The sequence below is a fragment of the Tauraco erythrolophus genome, chromosome 2 (genome assembly GCF_009769465.1).
Source record: "Tauraco erythrolophus isolate bTauEry1 chromosome 2, bTauEry1.pri, whole genome shotgun sequence".
Taxonomy (NCBI): domain Eukaryota; kingdom Metazoa; phylum Chordata; class Aves; order Musophagiformes; family Musophagidae; genus Tauraco; species Tauraco erythrolophus.
The window spans coordinates 1,434,956-1,461,482 of NC_141466.1; the positions used below are offsets into that span (position 1 = coordinate 1,434,956).

Consider the following 26,527-nt stretch of genomic DNA (forward strand, 5'->3'; position numbering starts at 1 on the left):
TTCTTTAGCAATCCTTTACTACTTCGGTTGTATCTTGCCAAGAGCCTGTGTTTCAGTATCTTCCTCCTGCCCTGCTTAGTTTGTTTCGTTCCTTCATCCTTAGCCTCCTTCCCTGTCTTTCTTCCCTGCCAATTTTACATGCCCTGTCTTCCTGGGCAGAAAATGGCCACTGTGAGACTCTGGTGGCTAGTATGTCCAGAGGGTTTCTATCCTCTACACAGGAGTCCCTGAGACACTTAAAAGTGTCTTCTTTTTCAAGAATATTATATTACATTTTTGTTTAGCAGAAGAAACAGAAAGGAAGTGGTCGATGGGTAAGATTTTTTGAAAAGAAAAGAATAGAAAGGAAAAAAAAAAAAAAGAAAAAAATAAGTTTTTTTCCAGTGCTGCCTTGGAAGCCACTGGTTAGTCCAGACGGCACAGTTCGCTGTCAGGATGAAGAGGGAAAAGCTATTGAAAAGACCATTAGATAATAGCTTGCTTTTCCCCCACCAGAGCTGTCCCAGGTAATATTATGTTTTGTTTGTGTAGTTATGTGTTTTGTCTGGCTTGCTGAAATAAAATTACTTCTGAGCATTGAAACTGTGCTATAAATTCTGTTTTGCTATTAGCAGAAGTAATTTTTCCCCCTTTTCCTTTGGCCCCCAGAGCTGCAAAAATAACCAACAGCAAACAGATGGCAGAGTGCCCTGCCTAAGAAGATTTATGTATTCCTAAGGAATAACCAGTTTAAAGGAAGATTCACAGAGGGTTTTTTGTTCAGATAATTCAGCCATTCGTTATTTCATACAGTGGAAATCTGTTCAATGCAAGGCCATTTATCCTAGCAGTCTTTTGTAAGGGGTAGTCATACTCTTTTTATTGTGTTATGCATTCTGAAATATTGGATTTTTAATAATTTAAACATTTATCAGTGGTTTTTTCTGCCAGTGCATTTGTGAGGTTTTCTTTTGTTCCAGTTTTATTAATTCAAAGATTACCCAATGGAAAGTACGTATGAGATGGACTAGAGGAGTTCAGTGCACCTCTTCTCCTCCGTGTGTGAGCAGACGTGCATCGAGATGGCACTGTATTGCTTTGCACAGAGCGTGCAGACAACGTTGGTACAAGGGGAACAAAGAGAGAAAATTAGGTCTGAACACACTGCTGGGGGCACACGCGGTGGGAATGCTGCGTTTCCCCCTACCCCGACTCCTCCTTCTGCTTGGGTCAAAGAAATGAAGGGCTGAGCTTAAGAGGAGTGCAAATACAGGGCTTAAAATGATAATGTCTTGAGCTGGAGAAGCACTTTGGGGTCAGCTCTGGCCCTGCAATTGATGAGGTGCATTTGATGAGATGGAGAACTAGCAGGTGGCACCTACTTAGAGGCTTCAAAACGTCCTTTTCTGTGACACAAAGACCCCTTCAGCTATCTGGCTCTTGAGCCTTTTTCCTGCTGGTGTGGAGTCACCCGTCTGTCGGGTAAAACGGGGTTCAGTCTGTGTGTAGGGCCAAAACCAAACGCAACGGAGTGGCTGCTGATGGAGGCGTTCGTTGACTTGCTCATGCTCTGCACGTGGACAGCGGTGGTTTCAGTTGGAGGCCAGTAAGAAACTAAGGTGAGCAGTTGGTTGCTTGGCTGTCTGGGTGTTGGAGAGTGCAGTTGTGTTGCCTGTTTTGAGGGAGGAAGGTAGGTTTTGGTTATGTTCATTTTAATCAAATGCACTTTTAAGTTTTACTCTCTAAAAGAGAGGAAGATTGCTGATGCTCTTCGGAATTTTTTCATATGGTTTGGAGCTTCAAGGGCTAAGCTTACCGCCAGTTTTGCCACATGTTTTTATTAGTATTTGTAAGCCCTTAATACCAATTGATCCTTTTAATTCTTTAGGTTTTTTAATGAACGTCACAATTGAAAGGGAAGTCGTGTTGCAGTTCTGCATCTTGATACTTCAACAGTGACTGCAGATCAAACAGCAGATGGCCAGTTTCTGCTGATGTAGAGCAGTTTAGCAACTCAGAAATTACGAGATCAAAGCAGATAGATCCTTCTGATGGAGTATCCCTTCTGGTAGAGTATCCCATCCATAACAATACCAAAAGCTTCAAGGAAATGTGCCAGAATCCCTTCACAGTTGTGGAACAAACTGCCACTCAGAAAAACTATATAACCTCCACTGTGCATTTGTTATACGAGTTCACTTTTCCCACATATATATTTTAGATTTTTTTTCCCCTGCTTTTTAAATTCAGGCTTTAAAAATGTATATAATAAAAGGAAACTTACAAAACCCAACATAAATAAAATAATAATTTCATGTTGTGAGCCTTGTCAGTTCTAGGGAGAATTATCTTTGAAAATAAACAGTATGGAGTTTTGATCTCACAGATTTCCATGTTGTGCTTGCGCAGAAACTGGCACTCACGATCTCTACTACCTCTGGAGGTGAACAAGACTTCATAAAAAAAGCATTAATCTCCTTACTGCCACAAGGATCCTTTCCTAGTTTCACTACATCTGTCCTGCTGAAACTTGTAATTTTCTGGGTATGATTATTCCCAACAAATTTTTAACATTGTAATATACTTTACATAAAACATAAAGTTCTAGGAGAAGTTGCTTGCACTGAAGGATGCTCTTAAAAATGACCTTAAAAATAGATGCAACGCTTACCTTTCCATTTATGTTATATATATTTGACTTTGTGTTTATTTGGATGAACCTCTGGCAGAGAGGTGTTGATGAATGTGAAGCATTTTTCAGAAATCTCAGTTGGTTTTCTCTGTTTTGCAGCTTGGTTACGTTTTTATTTTTCCTGCAAAATGGAAACCTCCATTTATTTCACTGGGTTTTTTTGCCCTAACGCACGTCTTCCTGTGAACTATTCTATAACGTGCTTTTAAATGAACTTTCTGGAGAATGTCAGCAGTCGGTGGCAGCTGAAGCATCCCATCACCCGTGCTCCAACCAAGCGGTGACCGTAATCCGATGGTCATTGTGTGAGTGTAAATCCAGCCAGCTCCTGGCATAGGGATGCCCGCGTCCCAAACTGCGTGCCCTTCTCATCCCTCGGACGAGATGTGGTAGGCACAAAGGAGTTGCAGCGCTCAGGTCCATGGTGGCCGGCTCGTCCTGCTCAGATAAGGTGTCCAAGTGCCCTGGCCTGTACTTTTCCCCCAGAGGGAGATGGGCATTCGTGGCAGGACATTAGGCAATGCTGTTGTCCCTCTTCTGTTTTTTCTCTGGGCATAAAAGCAGTGGGGATCCTCTTGCCAACTCCACGAGTCACGGATTCACTGCTTTTTCTTCTTTTTTTTTTTTTTTTTTTTCCCAGAGGGAGAATGCTAAGGGGTGGAAAGGAGGGAGGAATGTCTTACAAAGGACGTAATATTCAGTTTTGCAGAGTGTGATTTGTTATTGCACTAGCAATAAAGAGAAAAACAATGTTTGGGTATTGCTGCTCCTACAGTATTTCATCATCTTCTGGGACTGATAGAGCAGCCTTTAGCAAAAAAGAACACTTTGCTGCAGTTTTTCTCGTGTCGCTCTCTGCCTTTGAGTACATTAAATTCAGTGTGGAATAGTTAATTCAGGACCTTGACCCATACTTGCTTTTTGAAATCATTCTAGCTCTTAAATTCTTATAATAAGCCAGAGGCTAGTACTTGAAACCTATTCACAGTACGCTACAACACTTTCTGAGTCAAGATTTCCCTATTATCCTCCTCTCTAACATGTTTTATCCTTTGGTCTGCACTTCACACGCGGAATTATTAGTACCGCGTAGAAAAAGACCGTGTCTTATTTTAACAGTTTCGTGACAATAACAGTATTTCGTTGCTCAGAAAGGGTCAAAACAATGTGTTGGCTGTACTGGCTTTGCTAAAAAAAGCCAAGGAATGTGTGTTGGCAAATCGCTGGAGAGTAGATTTGCAAGAAGTTATGAAACAGCATTTCGACAGTGGACAGAAAAGTAGCTGTGAAAAAACCTTGAGTAAAAGCTATAGGGAAACTAGGCAAGCTGGCAATTTGCTAGTAAAACCCTTGCATTTCTCCTCTTATAGGTAGAAAGAAAGGATGTAGATGAAGTAAATAATTTAGAACAAAAAGCAAAACAGAATTTGGGAAGGTTGGTTTGGTTTTTTTTTTTCCAGAATTGTCTCCAAGTCCTGATAGTTGTATCTGCGTGTTCCAACCAGAAATATTCAAAAACCAAAATGAATCGGAATTTTTACATTTCTAAACATGATTGATACAGTCAGAATACACGTGGTAATTTGCAGACTAGGGTTACTCGCCCTTTACATAAAGTGCTAGCTTAAACCTCTCTGGAAAAGAGATTTTATAGAGGAATTCTGATAGCAACAGGATTACCAGGAGCGGGCACAATTGTTGTATTCTTTGTAACAGAAACACGATGTGCCAACCTAGATGACAGTGAGACACCAGCAGAGGATTTAGCCATGCAGAATTCTGGGGAAGAAGCGTGGTTGTTAACTTTGCTTTGTTTGACCTCTCTAAAATTGCTTTAGAGGTCATCTTGGTTTCCTTTGGAACTAAAACTAAGGCTTCTTTTCAGTGCTTTCACAGCGTGAAATGTGTTAACTGTTAAAAAGGATTTTGTATAACAGTTGTGCATCCCAGTTTGAAACCAGACTGTGGCATACATTGGACCATTTTGTACATACATTTTTACAAAATCTCTAGAAGAAAAATAACTTTTTTTAAAAAAAAAACCGTAGAATTCAAAACTAAAATGTGTTAGGCTGCCATCCTTCACTTTATAGCGGTCACAGTCTGCCCCAGATCCTCCAACAGAGTATGAGGGCAAAATGCACACAAATCAAATGCTTAGTGGATGCTGGCTTCCCAGTATCATATTGCTTGGCTGTTTTGTTGAGGTTTCACAGACATACATAAAAATAACAGCATTTTTAGCTGATCCCAATAGATTTTCTCTGCAGCTGCATCACTTGAAAAAGGCTTTTTGTTCCAATTCTTGAAGTCTTAAGTATTGCAAGTAATTTTTTATTATTTTTTTTTTAAATCTCAATTATGATTTATGTGTTGTGATGACTTTAAGGGCTTGATTGGGCTACAAATGTGCTTTGAAAAAAAAAAAAAAAAAAAAAAACAAGAAAATGTGCCCATGAAAAACACCGGCAGCTCAAAGCTGAATATTGAGCATACAGTTGTAAACTCACATGGCACATGGCTGGGTAGGTTTTTTTGGCAGACCCGTAGTCTCAACCTGCAGTGATGCTAAAGATATTAGCAAATTAGCACTGCAAAGCTTGCCAGCGTATTCGCCAGAGTCCTGCTCATGCTCTCACTGCTGTAATTAAAACTAATTATTTTCTAAAACATAGTAATACATGAATATGTGCAATAATCATTTTGTAGTGGGCAATCTGTGAAGTATTTTTTAAGCTTCTTTTCCCCCTCCTCTCGTTGGCTTGCTGTGCAGTGTGCCTGCTGCCTAGCACGAGCCAGCATTGTCGTTTCGCAGAGAGGCACGCTAGTCTGGTAATGATCAGATTTTAATTTTTTTTTTTTAAACAGTGATGCTTTGCCGATTCTTAAAATTTGTAAGCTTGAGATACGTATTTTTTCCTTTTTCATTGCCTTGTATGTTATTCTACCCTATGTTTTTCTTATCTCAGATCCTTTTTTGAAAGAAGGGCATGAGAGGGAGAAAAAAGGGAAAGGAAGGGAAGATAATCCAGTCTTTCGTAAATGCTGTGCGCGTGGTTTTCTGCAGGAAAAGATTCACCTGGTGTCTTGCTGTTGTTCTCTGGTTGTTTGCATTGATTCAGTGTCATGCCATCTCCTAGCATCTGCTCTGCCCAGTATTTTCTGTCTACTTATCTGAATGTTTCTCCTTGCGTCTTTCTAGAAATCCAGGAACCCAGCAGCTCTGCAGCAATAATACTCTGCTTAGCACTTGCATCTTCAAATAAAAAAAAAAAACACCTTAAACTCCTCACGCTCCTGGGAAGCAATTGCATAGAGAAAGACATTTGTGCGTTCGTTATAGTCCCACCTCGTTTCGGCAGGAGGGGAAGAAGCTGCGTGCCGGTTCTCCAGCAGAGCAGAGTTTGCAGATTTACAAGCTGTAGTTAAGGCTCACAAGGGCTGAGCCATTCGTACTGAAGTTGGTAGAGGCAGGAATTATCTGCTGGACACGCACCTCAATGCAGATGTAATTGGGAAATTGAGCCTTCTTCTCGGATTCAGCATTGCCAGCAAAATGCACATCGTCTTCATTTGCGTTTGTCCGTCGCTAGAGGGAAGGGGCAGTGGTTGTTGAAATAGACTCTCTTTCTGTTAAAACGTAGTGGTCAAACGTGGGGATGGTTGAAGACCACCAGCAGCATGAAAAATTAATTTCGCTTTGTAAAGTGGCGGTAGTTGTTGTTGCATGGTGCTTGTGTTCTCCCCTCATTCACTCTCTGTTATTTCCTCACTTCACCTGAAGAGGTTTCCAGGTTTCCGGACACTGGAATAACGGGACGGAGGTGGGATCACCTCTGCTTCACGTGTCTCCACAGTCTTGCAGCAGGAGGTGGTGGTTTTCCCTACAAAACCTAACGTGGTCATGCTTAACTGTTTCTCCTGTTTTCGATTAGCACCTATGGGTCTTGCAGATATGATGACACCCGGTGAGTCCAAACTACCCCTTCCTCTCAAAGCAGATGGCAAAGAAGAAGGACCCCCCCAGCCCGAGGGCAAGTCAAAGGTATTTACCACCTCGGCACGTGGTGTCGGTTCAGCCCGCAGAAGTCTGCTGTGTTGTCCTCCATCTCCTGGTTTTGGCCTTCCCACTTCTGTTCTTTCCTGCATGCCTTTCCATTCACGTGCAGTCTCTTCGTTTGTTTCTTTTATTTATTTTTATTTTTTTTTCTTCTTTTTTCCTTCATTGTGTGGATCTGAAAGTTACTAGTTCTTACGGCATTTTAACTTGCGTGGGGCAAAGCAACTCGAGCCAAAAGTTGCGTGGGGATTGGGCTGTGCCAGGTGGGTGGGAAGGAAGGGTCTTGCCTGGTTTCAATACTTGCAGCCATTTTTCTCTGCCTTCAGTTATAGCTTCCTGTTTTGGCCGCCTCAGCAGCAGCAACATACTTTAATAATTTGCTTTCCTGCCTTATTTAATAAAATAAGGTGAACAGCTTGTTGTTTTTTTTTTTTTTTTCTTTCTTTCATAAGGGGAAACCCATGCTTAGCATTCCATGTGAGCTTGAAGTAAGCATGGTGGCTTAGTGACTTTAGCCAAGCATCCAGCAAACTTTCCAAATTATACTAATTAACAATGTTGTTTGAATAACCTTTTATATATATATATAAATATATTTATATATGTGTGTGTTTTCTCTATGTGTCTCTCTGTTTATATATATTTTATATATAAAAATTGGTCAGTCTGTTAAACTGGATGTATTTTTTTTGTTTTTAATAAAGTTTGCCCTGCCTTTGTCATATTATTTTTTTTTTTTTTATTCCTCTACCACAGGATAGCTACAGCTCTCAGGGTATTTCTCAGCCCCCAACCCCAGGCAACCTGCCAGTCCCTTCCCCAATGTCCCCAAGCTCTGCTAGCATCTCCTCATTTCATGGAGATGAAAGTGATAGCATTAGCAGCCCAGGCTGGCCAAAGACTCCATCAAGCCCTGTAAGTGGCTCTGGTTTTTTTTGGTTTTTGTTTATTTTTTTTGTAATTAATTCTATTTTAATGCTTGCTTGTTTGTTTTGTAAATTCCTTTTCTTCATTATTTATCCACTAAACAGTTTTCTTTCTTTATAACACTGGGTACAAATTCTGCTCTCGGACACATGACTGTAAGTTCCACTGCCTGGCTTCAGTGGGGCCTGAGCATGCTTATCCAAGGGCAAAATTTGTCCCGAGAGTACTTTGAAATAAGAAAGAGTAAAATTGCGTGCGTCGTGCAAGTGTGCTGTCTGGTAATAACAGCAGTTGTTGTGAAGAAAACATCCTTCCTGTACTGCATCAGCTTCCAAGCATGCCGACTGTGTTGTTAAGGACAGTTCCATTTCTGTTCCTGGGCCCAAACTCCTTCACACAACTGCCTTCACTCTGGTTGCTGCACTTGGCTTTGCTAGGGTTGTGTAGGGAAAAAAAATCCAAACCGAAACGAGAAATCTTCTCCTCTGTTGAAACTAAGATCCGTCGAAGTTTAAACTGTAGACTCAGCACCATGGAAAAGCTGCCGTATATATTTTGGAAACATTTTTAATTTTGGAATGGGTATTTGGAAATACAATCCTTAGGTTATCAGGGCACAGACTAAACCAAAATCGTTTCTGACTTGCTTCATTCAATTATTTTGAAATAACGCAGCTTATGGGTAGAAAAAAAGCTGATACACGTATGTTTGTAGAAAACTATTATTTAACTGAAAAATGTTTAGTCGTTCTCATACAGATTGTAAAGAAAACCACACAGAAAATCTATATACATGTATAGAAAAGAGAATGCAGACATAAGCTGATACGGCTTATGGGGAGCATATGCCTGCTTGGTCATTTTTGCTTTGTTTTTCTGAATTAGAAAAATATATGTTGTTCCTCGTTTCTTTCTTTTTGCCAAAAGTAATAATGAACATAATTTCGCTGTAGAAGAATACTGAAATATGTTCTTGTGAGGACTAGAAAGGGTTTATTTCCAATGTTAATGTGCACTTAAATTAGCAACAATTCTTTGATAACAGCTTAATTTCCACAAAGTGATTCATTGGATTCATTAGGAAAAAATTTTTACCGTGATAGTTGTAGAACACTGGAACAGGTTGCCCAGAGAGGTGGTGGATGCTCCATCCCTGGAGACGTTCAAGGCCAGGTTGGACGAGGCCCTGAGCAACCTGATCTAGTTGGAGATATCCCTGTTCCTTGCAGGGGGGTTGGACTAGATGACCTTTGAAGGTCCCTTCCAGCCCTAACCATTCTATGATTCTATGATTGAAGAGTATGTCTCAGGGCAAACAGAGGAAGGCCAATTGGAAGGAAAAAGCCGTACCCATCCGAAACCCAGACATGTAGTGAATCCCCTGAGCAAAGGGGCAGCGTGACATGAAATGCACCACCTTAACATTTTGATGTTTATTTGGCAGCAACTTTGAATCTCAGAAGGCAGCTGGTGTTACTTGATCCCACAAAGTCTCATCGTAACAGCGTTTCTGAAAGGGTGGTACCAAAAACTGTTAGTTTTCTCTGTAAGTAATGTTTTGGGTATCGCTTGTTTGGGTGATTTTCTGGAGGAAAGCAAGAGAGTTATTGCACAGGCTGTCTGACACGAGTTCTTCCTCTCCAAGGCCACCAAATGATGACGCGTTCCTGAGCTCATTGCATAAACTGCGTAACAAATCCTAGAGTCATCGTGAACATAGGTGGAGTTTTTTCCGTGGAAATATGCCAAAGTATCGCACTGGAAAAAATAAGTGGAGCAAGTTTGTGCTTTCAGTTTCTTCTGAATGCCCTTCTGTCCAAATGCTGCTGCATCTTTAGCTTCAGTTAGCTTCTGGGTACACAGATACAGATAAATGCAGTGTTTTGGAACAATGGGAAAGTAAGTGCTGTAAATGTGTTGGATAACTTCATCGACTCCAACAGCAGCCTGACGTAGACTGGAACGACTGATTGCAGGCATTCCGTTACAACTGGGAACAGCCTGGATTTGTTCATTAAATCCCAAAGCTGCTTCATGTGCTACAACTTCTCCATTCCACGAAGAGGATAAAAGTGAGGGTGAAGGGTCTGTGATTCGCGTCGCAGTAGCCCTGTGATCCTACTAAGTGGATCCCCTCTTTCAGCAGTTTTATTTGGAAGGGAGCCATGAGAAAATGGGGAGAAGGAATTGTTGAACGTTGTGTTTTGAGGGCTTTTTGGGTACCTAGGTAGAAGAACACTTCTGCTGCACTAATTTTGCGTGTAGTGTTCATCCCTGACAGTGGCAAGATGGCTTTAAAATTCTTTAAAAGAGAATTTGCAAGTGTGGGTGTGAGCTACGCAGGAGTCATGACGACATGAATAAAACAGGTTATGAAAACCTCGTCAAATGCTGTTCACTGTCCATAGGTGCACACCAGTGCGACAGTGGGTACATGGAATGGTACTGCATGTCCATGGTGCTAGCGGTGGGTGAGGCATCTGCAGAGTCCTTCAGGAGGAAATCTTGGCAGAAGAATGGGTCCTGCAAAAGCCTCTTTGAGGCTGAGATTGAGCTTTTGCAGTGTTGCTGCCTGCGTGTGCACGCTCTGTTCCGTAGTAAAATAGGTCTAGTAAGTGTAATATTGGCAAATTCTTTATTGCAGTGGGGAAAGTGATCAGTAGATAGTTAGAATCATAGAATGGTTGGGTTGAAAGGGACCTCAAAGATCAACCAGTTCCAACCCCCCTGCCACAGGCGGGAACACCCTCCACTACACCAGGTTGCCCAAAGCCTCATCCAACCTGGCCTTGAACACTTCCAGGGATGGGGCAGCTACAACTTCTGTGGGCAACCTGTGCCAGTGCCTCAGCACCCTCAGAGGGAAAAATTTCTTCCTTATATCCAATCTAAATCTGCCCTCTTTCAGTTTAAAGCCATTGCCCCTTGTCCTGTCACTACACACCCTTGGAAAAAGCCCCTCTCCAGCTTTCCTGTAGCCCCTTTAGGTACTGGAAGGCTGCAATAAGATCCCCCCAGAGCCTTCTCTTCTCCAGGCTGAACAGCCCCAACTCTCCCAGCCTGTCTCCATAGCAGAGGTGCTCCAGCCCTCGTATCATCTTTGTGGCCCTGTATATAGAGATGCTTAGAGATACGTGCAGCAACCGCTACCCACTGCCTTAATGTGAAAAGAACTCCTACAGAAATTTGTGTTGCTCTGAAGGATTCACCCTACAGAAGTCTGTGTGTGATACAGTTTTAATGGGTGATAGGTGTATTGAGAATAAAGCATGGGATTTGGCAAATTGAATATGAGAACTGGCTTTGGTATCCGTACATTCAGATGTGGGATTTTTTAAATCACACATTTAAATATGGCCAGTCATATCCTGTAGAAGAGTGCTGGAGATTAAGGGCAGAGTAGGATACAACTAAATCAGTAAAGGTATGTGCCACAGGCTTGCACCAGCATTCTTTTATAACCAAAATTATCAACAAACTTAACAGAAGAAAAGCTCATGATCTGTATTCTTCCAGCATTGCTTGGCACGCGCTCGCTGTAGTTAACAATCTGCTAATGGGATCATTTCGTAATAAACCCTTATTTTCTGAGGGTTAACATTTACCTGTAGGCAAATTTAGGCTTCCAGCTGAGCCTGCCCATGTATAACTCAAGTTTGTTTGTGTGTAGACTAGCTTGCACACATCTGTCATTTTTATATGTTTACATTTATAAAAATAGAGAAAAGAAAAAGATCTTTACTCTTGAGGAACAGCATCCTTCCCTCCAGTGCATTCTTCTAAAGTTAACATTTCATTTTAGAAGAAAATTGCACCCATTTTACAAAGCATGACAACCTGAAAGCTCACACAGTAAGAAACACTTCTTACCTTCTGTAAACTGTGAAAAGTTTTCAGATTATACTGTCATTTTAGAGCCTGCTGCCACACTGCTGAAAAGCAGCATCATTTGAGGCAGAGAGTAGAAAACCCCAGAATGAAAAATTCTTAACTGGTTTCCATTCTGCTCTGAATCTGAATTGAAAAGGAGAATCTTACCATATAAAAATGGAAACGTAAAACTGGTATACTGGAACATTTTGATCGTGCACTAACATAAAAGTGAAACTATTAGTGAAACTAATAGAAACGATTTTGTTGCCTTCTAAGTTAGAATATAAGCACGTACAAAATTTGCTGGGTAAAAGCTGAAATTTCCCACCGTTTTTATTAGAGTTGTGTGGCATCATAGGTGTCCAGATAAAATCATGCTGATGAGCAGTAGAGTAACTCTGTTCTTACTGCAGTTGGTAGTGGAGTGGCTCCAGTTTAGTCAGCTGTTCAAGCCTATGTGATCATATATCTGTTCTCACTGCAAGATGGGATCAGTAGTGACACGACTTGCCTACTTCCCTCTTTCCACCCACCCCCCAAAAAAAAAATCTTTGACAAAGTATATTCATCGAAAAGAGTTAAACTGATTCTCTTAAACACTCAGATACAGAGCAGGTGATGCTTAGAGTAAACTGGTTGCCATTACAGCATCAGTTTGTGATTTCGTTGCGTAATCTGCAGGACTCATGTCAAAGTACTTTCCTGCCAGCCACTTAGGGTTAGTCAAACAAGTTGAGCCTTGGTGCCGAATTCAGTTGGAGTTGTAGCACAGCTGGGTCTGGCTCAAGGAAATTCGGGAGTGCACCTGATTTCTAGGTAAGAAAGGTGATCCTGTCTGCCTGTAGGAAGGACTACTAAGAAGTTACAGTATCAGGAAGCAAGGCAGGAGGCTTTACAGGAGGCTATTTATTTAATGAAAATGAATATCCATTCACTGGAAAGAACAGCAATGGCTCATGGAACTGCTGGGTCACCCCCCTTGGCTTCACGTCTCTGTTCTGCTGGCTCTTCTCCAGCGTTGCCAAGTTGCAGCTCATGGCTGGAGGCAGACACGGAGCCTGTCGTATTTTCCAGGCTGACGTGCGGGATGAGTGGTGGCAATGCTTTTGAAGTCATCGGCCCCTGGATGCTACCCCACCGCGTCTTCCGTGGCGTTGAGTGCCAGTCCTCACCAGGGGATCTATGTCCTATGTGGGGGCATAGACCAAGTGGATGGTTCTGGAGCATCCGTGGGGTACAGCTAGGGTCTTGTTTAGACATGTTCGACTAGAAACGAGCTCCTGTTTGCTTCAGAATAGTGCTGTCTCCCATTCAAAGTCAGGAAAAGGCAAAGGAGGGAAAGAGTGATTGACTATATGAGTTTAAAGAAGTGTCTACTGCAGTCAACAACCAAGTTGAGGATTTTGCTATACAGACGTAAAGGATATGTTTCCCTTCATATATTTTGGCTCCTTTCCCAAAGCTTTATATCAATCTTTTTCTCTTGTGCTTCATTCTGAACCACTCCCGTCTTCCACTGCTGAGCAAATCACTTCACCTTCTGCCAGCAGGAGGGTCTTCCTGCAGAAGCAGCAGCCCTCTCTGCTGTCAGATCAGAGGCACCTCAGATAAGGTGTAGTCCATCCCCACACGGCACAGAGCCCCCCTCTCATGGGGTTGCATTGCACAGAAAAGACACGGCGAGAAGGTACAGCTCGTGGAGCAGCCTCCGTGCTTTCTGCCATCTCCACGTAGAGAAGAAAAGGGCGTCGAGACAACATGAGCTTTCATGAGCAGCAGCAGAACAGGTTCACTCGGGCCCTTCTGCCACGTGGGAAAGAATTCTGCTCTTTCCACCTCTCACTTTTCCTGGTGGTGGTTCAGCGGATTGCTTTGCATCCCTGGCTTTCCCCAGGCTGTAATACACGTTTAAAGACGCGGACTTGTTGGAGCAGGTCTGAAGGAGGGCCATAAAAACGATCCGAGGGCTGGAGCACCTCCCCTATGGAGAAATGCTGAGAGAGTTCAGATTGTTGAGCCTGAAGAAGAGAAAGCTCTGGAGAGACCTTATTGCAGCCTTCCAGTACCTGAAGGAGGCCTATAAAAAAGATGGGGAGAAATTTTTTAGCAGGGCCTGTTGCGATAGGAGAAGGGGCAATGGATTTAAACCAAAAAAGGATAGATTTAGACTAGATATAAGGAAGAAATTTTTTACAATGGGAGTGGTGAAACACTGGAACAGCTTGCCCAGAGAGGTGGTAGATGCCCCATCCCTGGAAATGTTCAAGGTCAGGTTGGACAGGGCTTTGAGCAACCTGCTGTAGTTGAAGATGTCCCTGCTCACTGCGGGGGGGTGGGCTAGACTTGAAATTACTGTTTTCTGTCCTCTGTCAAGGGAGGAGAGTAGTAGCTACTCATGAGCGTTATTGGCTTGGACAGCTAATGGGCAGTTCACAAAGAGCGTTGCCACCAATCTCCTTGCACTGTAGGCACTCTCATCTTGCTTTTTGGCCAGCGGTGGTGCGAAGAGGTAGTAAAGCGTCACCATTGATGACTCTCTAAAGAGAGTACTGGTGTCCCCAGTGTGCTGGATTGCCATGGTTCACGCTTTAGACTACTCTTGTGCAATTCCTGTTCTGGAAGAACACTTTCAGCTTTTCTAGCCCCTTTTGGGGGGCATACAGGAGAGGGTGGATTTGGTTTGGTTTTAGGATTATGTGAACTTGTGTGGGACAAACTTTGTTTTTAATTTTACCCAAAATATTGCTTGCAAAGTACTTGGAGGTACGTGGATGACAAGCACTGTGTGAGAGCTACCTCTTCTTCAAATGCCGTGAGGCAACATCAGAACCTTGCCTTCTGGGATCCAAAGTTCAGATCAGTGAAAGAAAACAATGAAAATGGGGAGTTTGGGCCCTTTATTTAAAAAGCTGAATTTTCCGTATATGGACAGAATGTGCTGTTTGTGCCTGAACTAGTAGCCTTCATTCCTGACTGTTGTGTGATAGCTTTAGTTTGTTTGACATCTTCTCTTTTTCAATGTCGTGAGTTTCTTACTTTCTCTTCCCTCCCCCTCCCACCCTTCCCCCCAACTCTTTTTTTTTCTTCTTGCGATCTAGAAATCGAGTTCCTCTACCACAACTGGAGAGAAGATCACAAAAGTCTATGAACTGGGAAACGAGCCGGAGCGGAAGATGTGGGTAGATCGGTACCTGACGTTCATGGAGGAGAGGGGCACGCCCGTGGCCAGTCTGCCAGCCGTGGGCAAGAAGCCCCTGGACCTCTTCAGGCTCTATGTCTGCGTCAAAGAGATCGGAGGTTTGGCACAGGTGAGAAGTGCTTGAAAGGGAATCTTCTGAAAAGGTGATAGGTGGTTTTTCCTAGAGCGTTTCCAGCTGGTCACACCATTACGTTTTCAGCCCTGACAACATTGTTGAAGAACAGAGGGTTTTGTGCTTTAGTATTTTACTGGAGTTCATTTTGGGCTGCGTAATTGCCCTAAAACTCTGCAGTTTGAGTCAAAAGTGACCGTTGCTGTAGACAAGTGAAATTGTTTGGTGTTCAGGGGAATCCAGTAATGCCACTAAGGGAATAAAAGAGGAAAGGCCGTTGGATCAAAGCTACGAGTAAGAAACACACGATGGAGCTGAAAAGAAAAGGGGATTTTCAAACCTGGCTTTCCCAGGTTAGGATACTGCCTGTAGGACAAATCAATTCATCACTCCAGAGAAAGGGCAGGTATATTCTTGAAACACAGTCCTTCATCCCAAACCTTTTATCTCTGAGTGGCTCTGTAGGGTACATTTGTTTCTTGGACATGGGCTGTGCTTTCCCTGTGTTTGGAAAATGTTTACAGGATATTTTGAGTGGCCTTACAAACACAATGATTACAGGGAAGAGGTGAGTTACTTAATTGAGATGAAGGAAAATGAAAGCAGGAAGAGCTGAGAATAAAAAAATCACAGAGGGGAGAGAGAAGCTTTGGCTGGTGATCTCACCAGTTAACTGGAATTTTTTGCAAAGAGATCTTCGGAAATTACTTGTGAGTTCTGTAAGACTGACCACTACAGAATAAACCTAAATGTTTCATTGTCTAGCACGGTGCAAAGGGAAAGCAGGAGAAAATGGTCATTATTTGCAGCCTTAAATTTGGTATTCAGAGTCGTCTGTCCTTGCCTGATGCTTCTACAAAGCATCCCTTGCATTTAGGGAGACCACTTTGACTAGGTGCTAGAAGCTGCTTTAAAGTGCTGAGACCCATAATTTCTGTGGATTTAAGAACGTTTGTGGATGTTAATCCACAAACAGAGAGAGTTGGGGCTGTTCAACCTGGAGAAGAGAAGGCTCCGGGGTGATCTTATTGCAGCCTTCCAGTACCTAAAGGGGCTACAGGAAAGCTGGAGAGGGGCTTTTTACAAGGGTGTGTAGTGACAGGACAAGGGGCAATGGATTTAAACTGAAAGAGAGCAAATTTAGATTGGATATAAGAAATAAATTCTTTACATTCAGGGTGGTGAGATACTGGCACAGGTTGCCCAGGGAAGCTGTGGCTGCCCCATCCCTGGAAGTGTTCAAGGCCAGGTTGGATGAGGCTTTGGGCAACGTGGTGTAGTGGAGGGTGTCCCTGCCCATGGCAGGGGGGTTGGAACTGGATGATCTTTAAGGTCCCTTCCAACCCGGACCATTCTATGATTCTATTCTATGATTCTATGTTCAGTACTTTGCAAGATGAGGCCTTAAACATAGCTGTGTAGATTATATGTGTATGCAATATTGAATACAAAATAGATAATATTTAAATAGATATTTTACACTAATTACAAAATCTGAACTCAAAAATATGGCAAATCAAATTAGATCCTGAGAGAGAGAGCACATTTTAATAATCTGTGCTTCAGGAAAGCAATGTCCAACGTCAATTAGTGCCATTTTCAATGCCATTTTGAATAGTATGCCTCACAACATAGGATTTGACTACCGAATTAGATCCTTGGCCCTTCAAAATCCAGAGATTTCAGCTATTCCTGTTATTAAAGGAAGGCAGAAAAACCTAATATAGTTCACCTTGCCAGTTGTTAAATGCTGTGTATGGGTAAGAGATGTTATCCTGACATTTTTAGTGCTCAGCTCGTGCCCCTCAGCATCATGAAGATTTGATTACTCTTAGCTCAGAAACTTTATTGCAGGTAAATCGTATCATGCAGCTGCTGTGCCTCATAGCATGGTTGTGCCTGTGGGGTGAATCTGGGCATCAAAAATTAAGCAAGATAGGGGGCAGATGGGATGTTCTAGAGAGTCATTCCTGTTTGCTTTTTATGGAAATTTATTTTATTTTGGGACACTCAGTGTTGATTTGCAGCGACGGACATTATGCATTGCCGAAGAATAGATGCTTTTCACTTAGACTGATTTTTGAAAGAGCTTGAGTTGCAAATGTGTGTGCTTCAGTGTTGGTAAAAATGGACACTGAAAATAAAGGCTCCTGGTTTTGCCCAGGTGAACGATCACCATGTTTATCTGTTTGGGGCTACTGAGAGGTGCAGAGCTTTGCTTGCTGAGGTTTGTTTAAATGCATCTGTGTGATGCTCTCCTAAAAAAACGTTGCTGCACTCCACGTCTCGTGATTCTGTCCCGAGAGCGGCAGCGGAGGTGCATCTTCTCTGTCTGAATGGTTGCCATTGGTGGGGTCCCAACATGAAGAGACCAGCTGTTGGCAGTCTTCTTTCAAACGCCAGTATACTGGGCATTGAGGCAGGAATGTTTCTGTTGGATGTGTTCATTACACACCCCTTAGCTGTAAGTCAGCAGGCACCAAGGGCTGTGTAACTGCATTTCAGGCCTCAACAGGAGCAGTTTGTGAAAATCTCATAGAATCATAGAATGGTTAGGGCTGGAAGGGACCTTCAAAGGTCATCTAGTCCAACCCCCCTCTCCTTTAACTCGTGGGTTCATACAGGATGTACCAGAGAAATGAAAGCCCTTCGCATAGTGGTGCCAACCTGCTTGCTATTAATGCCATCCCCAAAAGATCTTTGCTGACTGGCAGCAGTTACGGCGTTTCTGACCGCTGAGAGAAACATAAGAAATGTTTCCTTGGCTGGCACAGGCTTGGGAACAGTATGGCTGATGATAACCCTTGCAGCAGTACGAGTCAAGTTGGAGTCATTAAGATCTTAGGCCTCGGGGCAAATAGCGGTCATCATGGCACGCAATAACCAGGATTCTTCCCCAACAAAACCTGAGATTTCAGACATTTAAAGCCCGTTTGTTTCAGTGCTGCCTCCCCTCCATGGATCACCCCTCGCACTTGCACAAGTGGTTGGATGAGCTCTGGGGCATCAGGTGCTCTGAGTGGTACAGCCAGAGGAGCCAGGGGCATCATCCAGGGTGAGAAATGGATTTGGCTGGAATTACAGATCAGCTGTGTTGGAGGGACTGGGGAACGGGGCGTTTCGATGTTCTCAGCCTTGCGCTGCAAACAAGACGCGCAGCCGGCGCCGTCAGGCGGAGCACGGCCGGGCTGGCCCTGGTGTTTGAGGTCTGCCTTAATTAACGACGGGGCCCCGCTTCGCTCTGCCCCTCGTCCAGCCAACGGAGCATCGATCCGTCCCTGCGAGACGCTCTAAACTGGAAGGACTTGAACCAGGAATTACAGGCTGAACTGTTTGACAGCTGGTGGCTATTTTGGAGAAAAAAAAATTATTTTCCGTATCGATGCTCTAACACTTAAATTGCAGAATAATGCTGTTGTTGCTGTCTAAATTAGTTTTTAGAAGCCGCTTTTTAACAAGAATGGGGTGGGTGTGGGTGGGTGTTGGAGAGAGGGAGACGGAGCGTGCGTTTGCTTGGAGCTGGGTTGCCAGCTGAAGAGCACGGGCCCTGGAAGAGTGCAAGGCGTGCAAAAGGTGCACCATGCAGAAGACTCTCCACCAGCAAATCTTTTTATGTATCAGCAGGTTCCTTAATGGTTTTATAGCTGTAAATGCTGTCTGCACATTACTGCGTGTGGGAGTAATGAGCGTTGGTTAAAAGAGGAAAAGAAAAAAGTAAACCAAGATATTAAGTACCTTTTTTTTTTTTTTTTTTGCTTCCCCCCCTTCCCCTGTTTTTGTCTCCTGACTTAACCAAATCACTTTGCTGCAAACCAATGATTCTGCCCTTTATTTTGCCAGGTTAATAAAAACAAGAAGTGGCGCGAGCTGGCAACCACCTTGAACGTTGGCACTTCGAGCAGCGCAGCCAGCTCCCTGAAAAAACAATACATCCAGTACCTGTTCGCCTTCGAGTGCAAGATCGAGCGAGGGGAGGAGCCCCCTCCAGAAGTCTTCAGCACTGGAGATACGAAGAAACAACCTAAGATTCAGCCGCCATCTCCTGGTAAGTCAAAAAAACTGCAGCCTCTTACACAACCATTTTTTGAACCCAACAGATATTCACGAGGTTGTAGTTTGTATATTTAGAAGCACGTCTTGCTACTGCTGGACAAACGACGAAGATAAATTATGTTGTTGGCATCTTGTTCTCAAACTTGGAGCCAGCTCCTGAGTCAACTCTGAAGGTCCATCCACATACTGTGGTCATGAAGGTCCATCCACAGTCGTGTCGTTGCTCACGATAACGTATAAAGACGTGTGTGCCAGCGTGCCCTGACTGTTCAGAGTTACATTGGCGGAGTAAAAAGAGCAGCATCCTGCATGGATGTGCTTGCACTGTAAGACACGAGGCAGCCACGACTGAAAGGAGCATCCGTTTGTCTAAGGATCAGGTTTTTGCACTTGCCTTGCTGTGACTGTGAAGCTGTGCTTTCAACACGACTGTTGGTCAGTAAAGCTCAGTTGGCATCAGGGTGGCAGATGCTGGCCTGACCAGTGGGTCTCAGATGGTTGCTCTGATACGGCTCGTGTTGAGTGTGTGGCAGGTGGAGAGGGTTAAGAGTAAGGTGTATCCCCACTGCCAGACCTTGTAGTTTGAAGGTACGGTCTCTGTTCTTTTGTTGATAATCCTGTATGTCAGATAAGTCGTTAGCATCACCGTCTTTATCTTTTCGTCTGAAAAATTGGAACTGGACATGCTTGATTTTGGCTGTTCTTTTGCACGTTGGTCATGAGTGGTATTCAAGGCAGGGAAATTCTTGAGCCATAACATATTAAGTACATAGGAAGAGGTGTAATAAGTTGTTAGTCTACCATGTTGACTTCTGAACTACCCATGGGAGAAGAAATATTTCCTGTGATTTGCTGGTTACTGGGCTTTTTTGACCAGCAAAATAATTTTGTTAATACTTACCTTCACAATTGCTGTTAGGCAGACCACCTTCTTTGATTGCCAAGAGAATATAATTCCTGGAATGTTTACAGCAGGTTCCTGTATTAGAAGGTAGTATCAGGAAAATATTAAATACTTTAGTTTCTGTTAGTGCAGAAATTCAGAATTTCACTGGCTGAAAATGGGAAGTGGCGAGTCAGGGACCCAGCAAGCTCTACAGGCAGTTTGCAGGCTGCATCGCTCCGGTTTGAGAATTCCTGTTGTGGATACCAGAAAATTACAAAGACCTTGATAATCACAGTTCTAGCTTTTACGGGATCATATATTGTGGTAGCGCTTCATCAGTACAGAAAAAGATAAAGATGATGAGGCTTAACACTTTTTCAGCCTGATGTAAGGATTTTGGGGAGTGTTTAGTTAAAATCTTCCTAGGTTCATCTCTTTGTGTAGTACCTTAAATATTTCCTCCACCTTGTTAACACCTAGAGTTATCAGGTACCCCAACAGTAATTATTTAATAGAGAAGATAATTAGGTTACTTTGCAAGGCAAGTTTAGAAGATGGGGAAAAACACTTGGTACTGGAACTGAAGCCTATAGTCCGAATGGTTGTCTGTCTGAGGTGAGCATAGGGTGTCCTGAATGTCCACCACTGCAAAAAATAAAAGATGCTGGACGTGCCCGTGACCTCCTGAGAAGGCTGGTAAGGGGAGCTGAAAGTGTTAGACTTGATAAGGAGGGTGAAGAGGAAATTCATCTGTTTCTAAAACTAAACAGCAGTACTAAAAATGAGAGTATTTTGCTTTGCTCTCTCCTCCCTTACCCCTCTCCCTCCAACACTGCTCTTAATTGCTTTGGGGATGATCACCATAAATTGGCTGAGTTTTGGGATCAAAAATCATTATTTAAATATGTAAACCCCAAACGAATAGAAATGTCAGATGCACCGCTTTGCCAGGGTCCTTTTTGCATCACGACACTAGCGATGCAAATTGCGAAGCCCAAGTTTACATTTATCATAACGTTCAAGCAAGCTGTCCGTGAGGAGAACTGAAACTATTTTGCTAAAATAAAAACACAGCAGGACAGAGAGACTGGAAGAGGGGGAAGCAAGCAAAGATCTGAACGTTTGTTTTGTTGGCGAGAAAAGAGCTCCTGCCACTGAATGGACTGCACTTCTGCATGGAGAAAGGCTTTCCCAGTGTGTTCCAGCTTTAGTACACGAAATCCCGCTGAGGTATAGATGCTGCAGAGAGTACAAGCCTGTTCTCTTTAATAGTCAGCTTTTTTCCTTGCTCCTTTTCCTTCAGTATATACCAACATTAACATTTTAACTGCACAAAAGAAGGAGAGTTGTAGATGTACTTTAGGTAATCTGTTACTCTTTGGCATTCAGAGGGAGCGGGAGCCCAGTACAACAAGACCCAGTTGCCTCCGAAGGTCCCTGCTTTAACCATCAACCTCTGTTGCGCCGTCAGCTCCGCGGAGGCAGAGTGTGCAGTTGGCTCAGCCACTTGGAAGCCAAATCCATTTGCAGAGAACTGGTTGCAGTATTTGGGCTGAAGTTAATTCCTTGATAGGACAAGGGGTAATGGTTTTAATATAGAGGGAGGTAGATTCAGGTTGGATATTAGGAAAAAATTTTTTACCATGAGAGTTGTAGAACACTGGAACAGGTTGCCCAGAGAGGTGGTGGATGCTCCATCCCTGGAGACGTTCAAGGCCAGGTTGGACGAGGCCCTGAGCAACCTGATCTAGTTGGAGATATCCCTGTTCCTTGCAGGGGGGTTGGACTAGATGACCTTTGAAGGTCCCTTCCAGCCCTAACCATTCTATGATTCTATGATAACAAAGCAGGGGGACTTGTCTCAGAGGAGGGGATGTTGTGTTTCGTGCAATTCTAACCGGCTGATGCGATGAGATCAGGCTCATGAGAGTTTAAAAATCAGCTCATCTTCATAAAACTTTTAAAACTTAATATTTCAGTTGCTCATAAGAATATGCAGGGAATATATATCAGAATACACAGGGACTGACAGCCTTCTTGGTACGGAGAAGAGTTCTGTTCCTACGCAGACGTAGTTCCCAGGTAGGTGTTGCGCAAGGTAGGAGCATGGTGACACACAGTTTAGAGCAGATGAGCAGTTGCAGATGTCCCACATCCAGGGGGTAATTATGTGACTGCCTCACAGGTGACCTTTGGAATACAGTCATGGATGGAATGCTGGGAAACCTAGCGCAACAACCCTAGTGAGGAGATTCCCAGAGAAGAAGCTGGTCAGGGAAAGGATGTGATGTGGAAGTTGAATTTATGGGACTGCCAGGCGGTGGTCGGGGTCCATGTGTTAGTCCATTTGCTTGTAGCGCTGTATTTGGGATTCTCCCATCACTTCTGTTTCTTACAGCGTCGTCGATAAGGTGAATGGTACAGAAAGGAGTGAATAATTCGGTGCTGTGTACAGTGCAGTTCGGGATAGTGTCAGCAGTTATCAAAAATGGAAAAACGGTGTGAGGGTAGAGCAGCAAAGTGACAGGCTGGTTGGCTTTGTTCAGCAGAGGTTTGCACAGTGCCCACGGTGTTGGGGTAGGATTACCTGGTGTAGTGGAGGGTGTCCCTGCCCACGGCAGGGGAGTTGGAACTGGATGATCTTTGAGGTCCCTTCCAACTCTAACCATTCTATGATTCTATGATTCTATACCTGCCCGTTTTAATAAGCGTTCTGGCTGCTTCTATTCTTTATAAAACTCACAGGGAGAAGCGGGGGCCCGGATGTGTTGTAGTGTGGCTAGCACAGCTCCGAGGCTGTGCAAGTTGGAGACATGCTTGTGGTAGGCTGAGGCCTTCGGATCACAGCTGAAATCCGTCCGGGTCAGATAAAGCCCTCAGCAGTGAGGACCAGCAGTGGTTAGCTGTTACAACACCTGTTGGCCTTATGTCCTGATGGTTGAGTCCGTGCCAAGGTCCATGTCAACTGCCGACCGCTCTTTTGCTGTGTAGAAGATCCCTTAGAGAGAGAGAGGTGTTGTAGGTCTTCATAAGCATCCTTCCAGGACTCCAGGGCTTCCCAGAAGTGGGTGCAAAGACACAAGGCTCCTCCTGTCATGTGCGTTTGAGAGTTCTGACCAAAACATGCACAAACGATGTGGCAAGTTCTAAACTGACAATCATTCTGGGGACCATTACGCTGAGCAGCAGTAGGTGCTGGAGAACAAAGTTCAAAAAAGCATCAGCGTGAAGGAGCTACCTTCCATCGCTGTACTCTGACTCAAGTTCTGCGCTGCGGCACGTGGCTGCGCGTGCGTGACGCTCCGAGTGCCAGGCTGAGCAGTGCCCCCTGTGCCAAACGAGCAGGGTGGCCATGACGGTGGAGCTGAGGGTGCTCCTCAGTAACGCTCAGCAGCCGGCCGTGATGCCAGCCGGGATTTCGTGACAGCAGACCTGCGTTGGAAAGCGGGAGCAAGAGCACGCCAAGAGCCAAGAGTGTGTTCCCTGCGTTTCCTTGGCAGCGGAGAAACAAGACTTGGGAAGGGGGATGGCGGGGGGGGGGACAACACGCGACACACCACTGCGCGCCGCAGCCGCATCCGTAACCGAACCTGCCCGTCTGCGCTGGCGGGGGGCCGCCTCGAGGGCTGCCATTAGCAGGCAGGTGATGTCATGGAGCGTCCAGGGAATCCCCACGGAAGACGGGGGTGAGGAGCTGGGAGGGACCGGCGGAGGTGCCCCCATGCTTGCACCCGTGCTCGTCCAGGGTCCCGCCACGGCCAGTGGCCCCCAGCCCAGCCTAACGGGCACATGGGCTCGTGCTGTGAAAATCATCCTCCCAGCGTGGCGGCTGGCTCTTGGCTCTGAAGTGTGTGAATGTACTTGACCTTCAGTAACCTTCCCATTGTTTACTTGAGAGCAGACATTTGTAGCTTCTGGCGAAAGGTAGGGATATCCTAGAGAGCCTGTCAGGCCTCATGCTGATGGAGTTTCAAGAGGTTGCACTCTTCTTTTATTTCTTTTTTTCCTGAAGGGAAAAAATTCCTGGCAAGAGAAAGATTGCGAATCTTTTTTTTTTTTTAATTGCTTATTTCTATTCTGGCAAATAAAGGGTCTTTCCTGAAAGCAGTACTTATGGCCGTGAGGCTCTGCAAGGAAAAAGCGTGCCGGTGCTCGAATTCCATGCTGCCAAGAATTAACGCCTGGCAGTGAGCGTGGAAGAGTTTGCAGGACTTCTCACTGGCAGAGATGTTCATTTTGTTTCATTTTAGCTGGATTTCCTATTGTTAAAAGCATATTCTTACAGATCTGTTACGACACTTGAAAGACAAGTGTTGCTTAGATGTGGATGTGAGATGAAGAATTCAGTAGCTACGTACACACAGGTTTTTTCCTGGATGTCCCCAAGTCAGCTGCAGAATCATGTAAGCAGAGATTACCTCTTCTGAAAGAACATTGTTGTTTGTCTTCCTTCTTAGTTCTTTGTTTAATACTGAAGCTTATGAAGCGCTTTAAAAGATACGGTTTCTGTTTCAGGATGTCCACAATCAAAATTAAACATCCACCATCTGCAAGAATAGATGTAAACATTTCAGAGAGCAGCTTAGCAAATGTAAAATTTAAGGTGAAACATGAAAAAAGAATATGGTACTTTCTTACAGAGAAGAGGGTTGTTTTCATGTTTTTTAACTTGAAAACATGGCTAATAGTAGTGCATGTAAAATGTGCGTGTGAGAGAACATAACTAGTTTGCATTTAATGTCTTTGCATACAGGCACCTGTGTGCACATGCTGTATCCAAAAACTGTTTGAAGGGTATTGCTTGGATGCAAAGTCAAGTCCTCAAAAGTCAGGAAATGCCAGCAGTGAGATACAATCTTGGCAGCCTTCATTATGCTTCCTTGTGCATGTACAGTTCAATACACGCTTCATTACGCAGTCACATTGGCATTTTTGCCACGAAATGCCTGTGTCAGTGCACGAAATAAACAGTGCTCGGTGAATGAGAAGCTGTTCAGTGTTTTGTGTTATCCTCCCTTTTCAGTAGAGCCCTCACTTGTGCCACAGTTTTCAGCCAGACTCAGAGTTATAAATCCACTCCTTGTTTTTTCTTGTGTTCCCTACAACCGTATTTGAGGGCTTTCAAAAGCTTTAATCAGCTTTGCAGTACCCGCCTGAGAGGGAAAGTAGCGTCATTTCCAGTTCTACAGAAGAGAAACTGGGAAAAAAAATACACAGCATGAGTATCTGCTAATTCTGGGTGCCAGTTTTCTAAGTTTTGCCATGTGTAGCCCTTTGTATGATCTCATCTGTTGCCCTGCGTGTTCTGCACAGCTGGAAGACAGCATCTCTAAACAGACTCTCTCAGAAAAGGAACACGCATCTTAAGAACCTCTTGTGCCTGGTTTCACTCATATGCCCAATCCTGTTCCCAGCATCCTGTACTTTAACTCTCTTTAGGTACATTTTCTGGGCTTTCTTGGCGTTCCCTGTTGTACCATGTCCATGCAACTTCAGAGTTCTCAAAGTCTTGATTTGGTCTCAGCAGCATCCGTATCTCCTTTCCAGGTTCCCAGCCCCTTGTCATTCTCCTGTTCTCCTTTTCTGTTGATGGTCAGAAACACTTATCACTTTCATAGAATCATAGAATAGTAGAATCACTGAATGGTTTGGGTTGGAAGGGACCTCAAAGATCATCCAGTTCCAACTCCCCTGCCATGGGCAGGGACACCCTCCACTACACCAGGTTGCCCAAAGCCTCATCCAGCCTGGGCTTGAACACTGCCAGGGATGGGGCATCTACAGCTTCTCTGGGCAACCTGTTCCAGTGCCTCACCACCCTCAGAGTGAGAAATTTCTTCCTTCTATCCAATCTAAATCTCCCCTCTTTCAGTTTAAATCCATTGCCCCTTGTCCTATCACTGCAAGCCCTTGGAAAAAGCCCCTCTCCAGCTTTCCTGTAGCCCCTTTAGGTACTGGAAGGCTGCAATAAGATCATCCTGGAGCCTTCTCTTCTCCAGGCTGAGCAGCCCCAACTCTCTCAGCCTGTCTCCATAGCAGAGGTGCTCCAGCCCTCGGATCATCTTCGTGGCCTCCTCTGGACTTTGCCTTTGCTTGCCAACCTCCAGTTGTAACCATGAGAGCTTGTGCAGAGTGGCTTTCTGGCTGTAGGTTCTCATGCTCAACTCTACATTCAGGGCTGCCCAGATCAAACCAGGAGCTGAACTGCAGTCAATATATAGCAAGCTAATAATCTCTACGTATAAACAGGTATTGTTCAGGAATTTATTTGACCAAATCAGAATAAACACTGGAACAGCAAGGGTGCTTTCCCTGTCACAGGAACATCCCCAACATTACCACCAAGTCTCTTCCCCAGGCAACGAAGGGCCCACTGATGCTGTGTGTGGAAAAGGTAACCAAATATATACTTGGCTTGGAAAACTCACAGAAAAATATGTCTCTTTTGAGGACAACAGAAAAGGACCATATATTTTCACAGACATACTCTTAGAAAAAGCTGGCCAGTTTCATCTGAAAATTTCCAAAACAAAATTAGCTTGAGGGGAGTATCCATCAGGCTGAATTCCTCATGATTGGCTGAAGCTTGGCAAAGGGACTGAAAATCACGTCCTACAAGAGAAAATTGAGTTGCTTAAAAAATCATGCCTGCTCTACCAAAGGTAACCATTAGGAGTGCCTACTGATCTTATGCTTTCTCAAGGAATGTGCTGCTTACGTTGATGCTATTACAAAAATATAGATTA

General features: G+C 44.0%; 1 protein-coding gene across 9 annotated transcripts in view; it reads left to right on the forward strand.

Moving 5' to 3' along the window:
• Positions 1–26,527, forward strand: part of ARID1B (AT-rich interaction domain 1B) — a 358,666-nt gene that overhangs the window by 312,995 nt on the left and 19,144 nt on the right. For 7 of the 9 annotated variants that reach the window (XM_086631993.1, XM_086631997.1, XM_086631996.1 and 4 more), the window contains 4 exons: positions 6,607–6,716; positions 7,488–7,646; positions 14,630–14,839; positions 18,683–18,887. In XM_086631993.1, the coding sequence (XP_086488119.1) occupies positions 6,607–6,716; positions 7,488–7,646; positions 14,630–14,839; positions 18,683–18,887 (684 nt within the window). The remainder of the gene's footprint in view (positions 1–6,606; positions 6,717–7,487; positions 7,647–14,629; positions 14,840–18,682; positions 18,888–26,527) is intronic. The other 2 variants (XM_086632001.1, XM_086631995.1) reach the window with 1 other exon arrangement.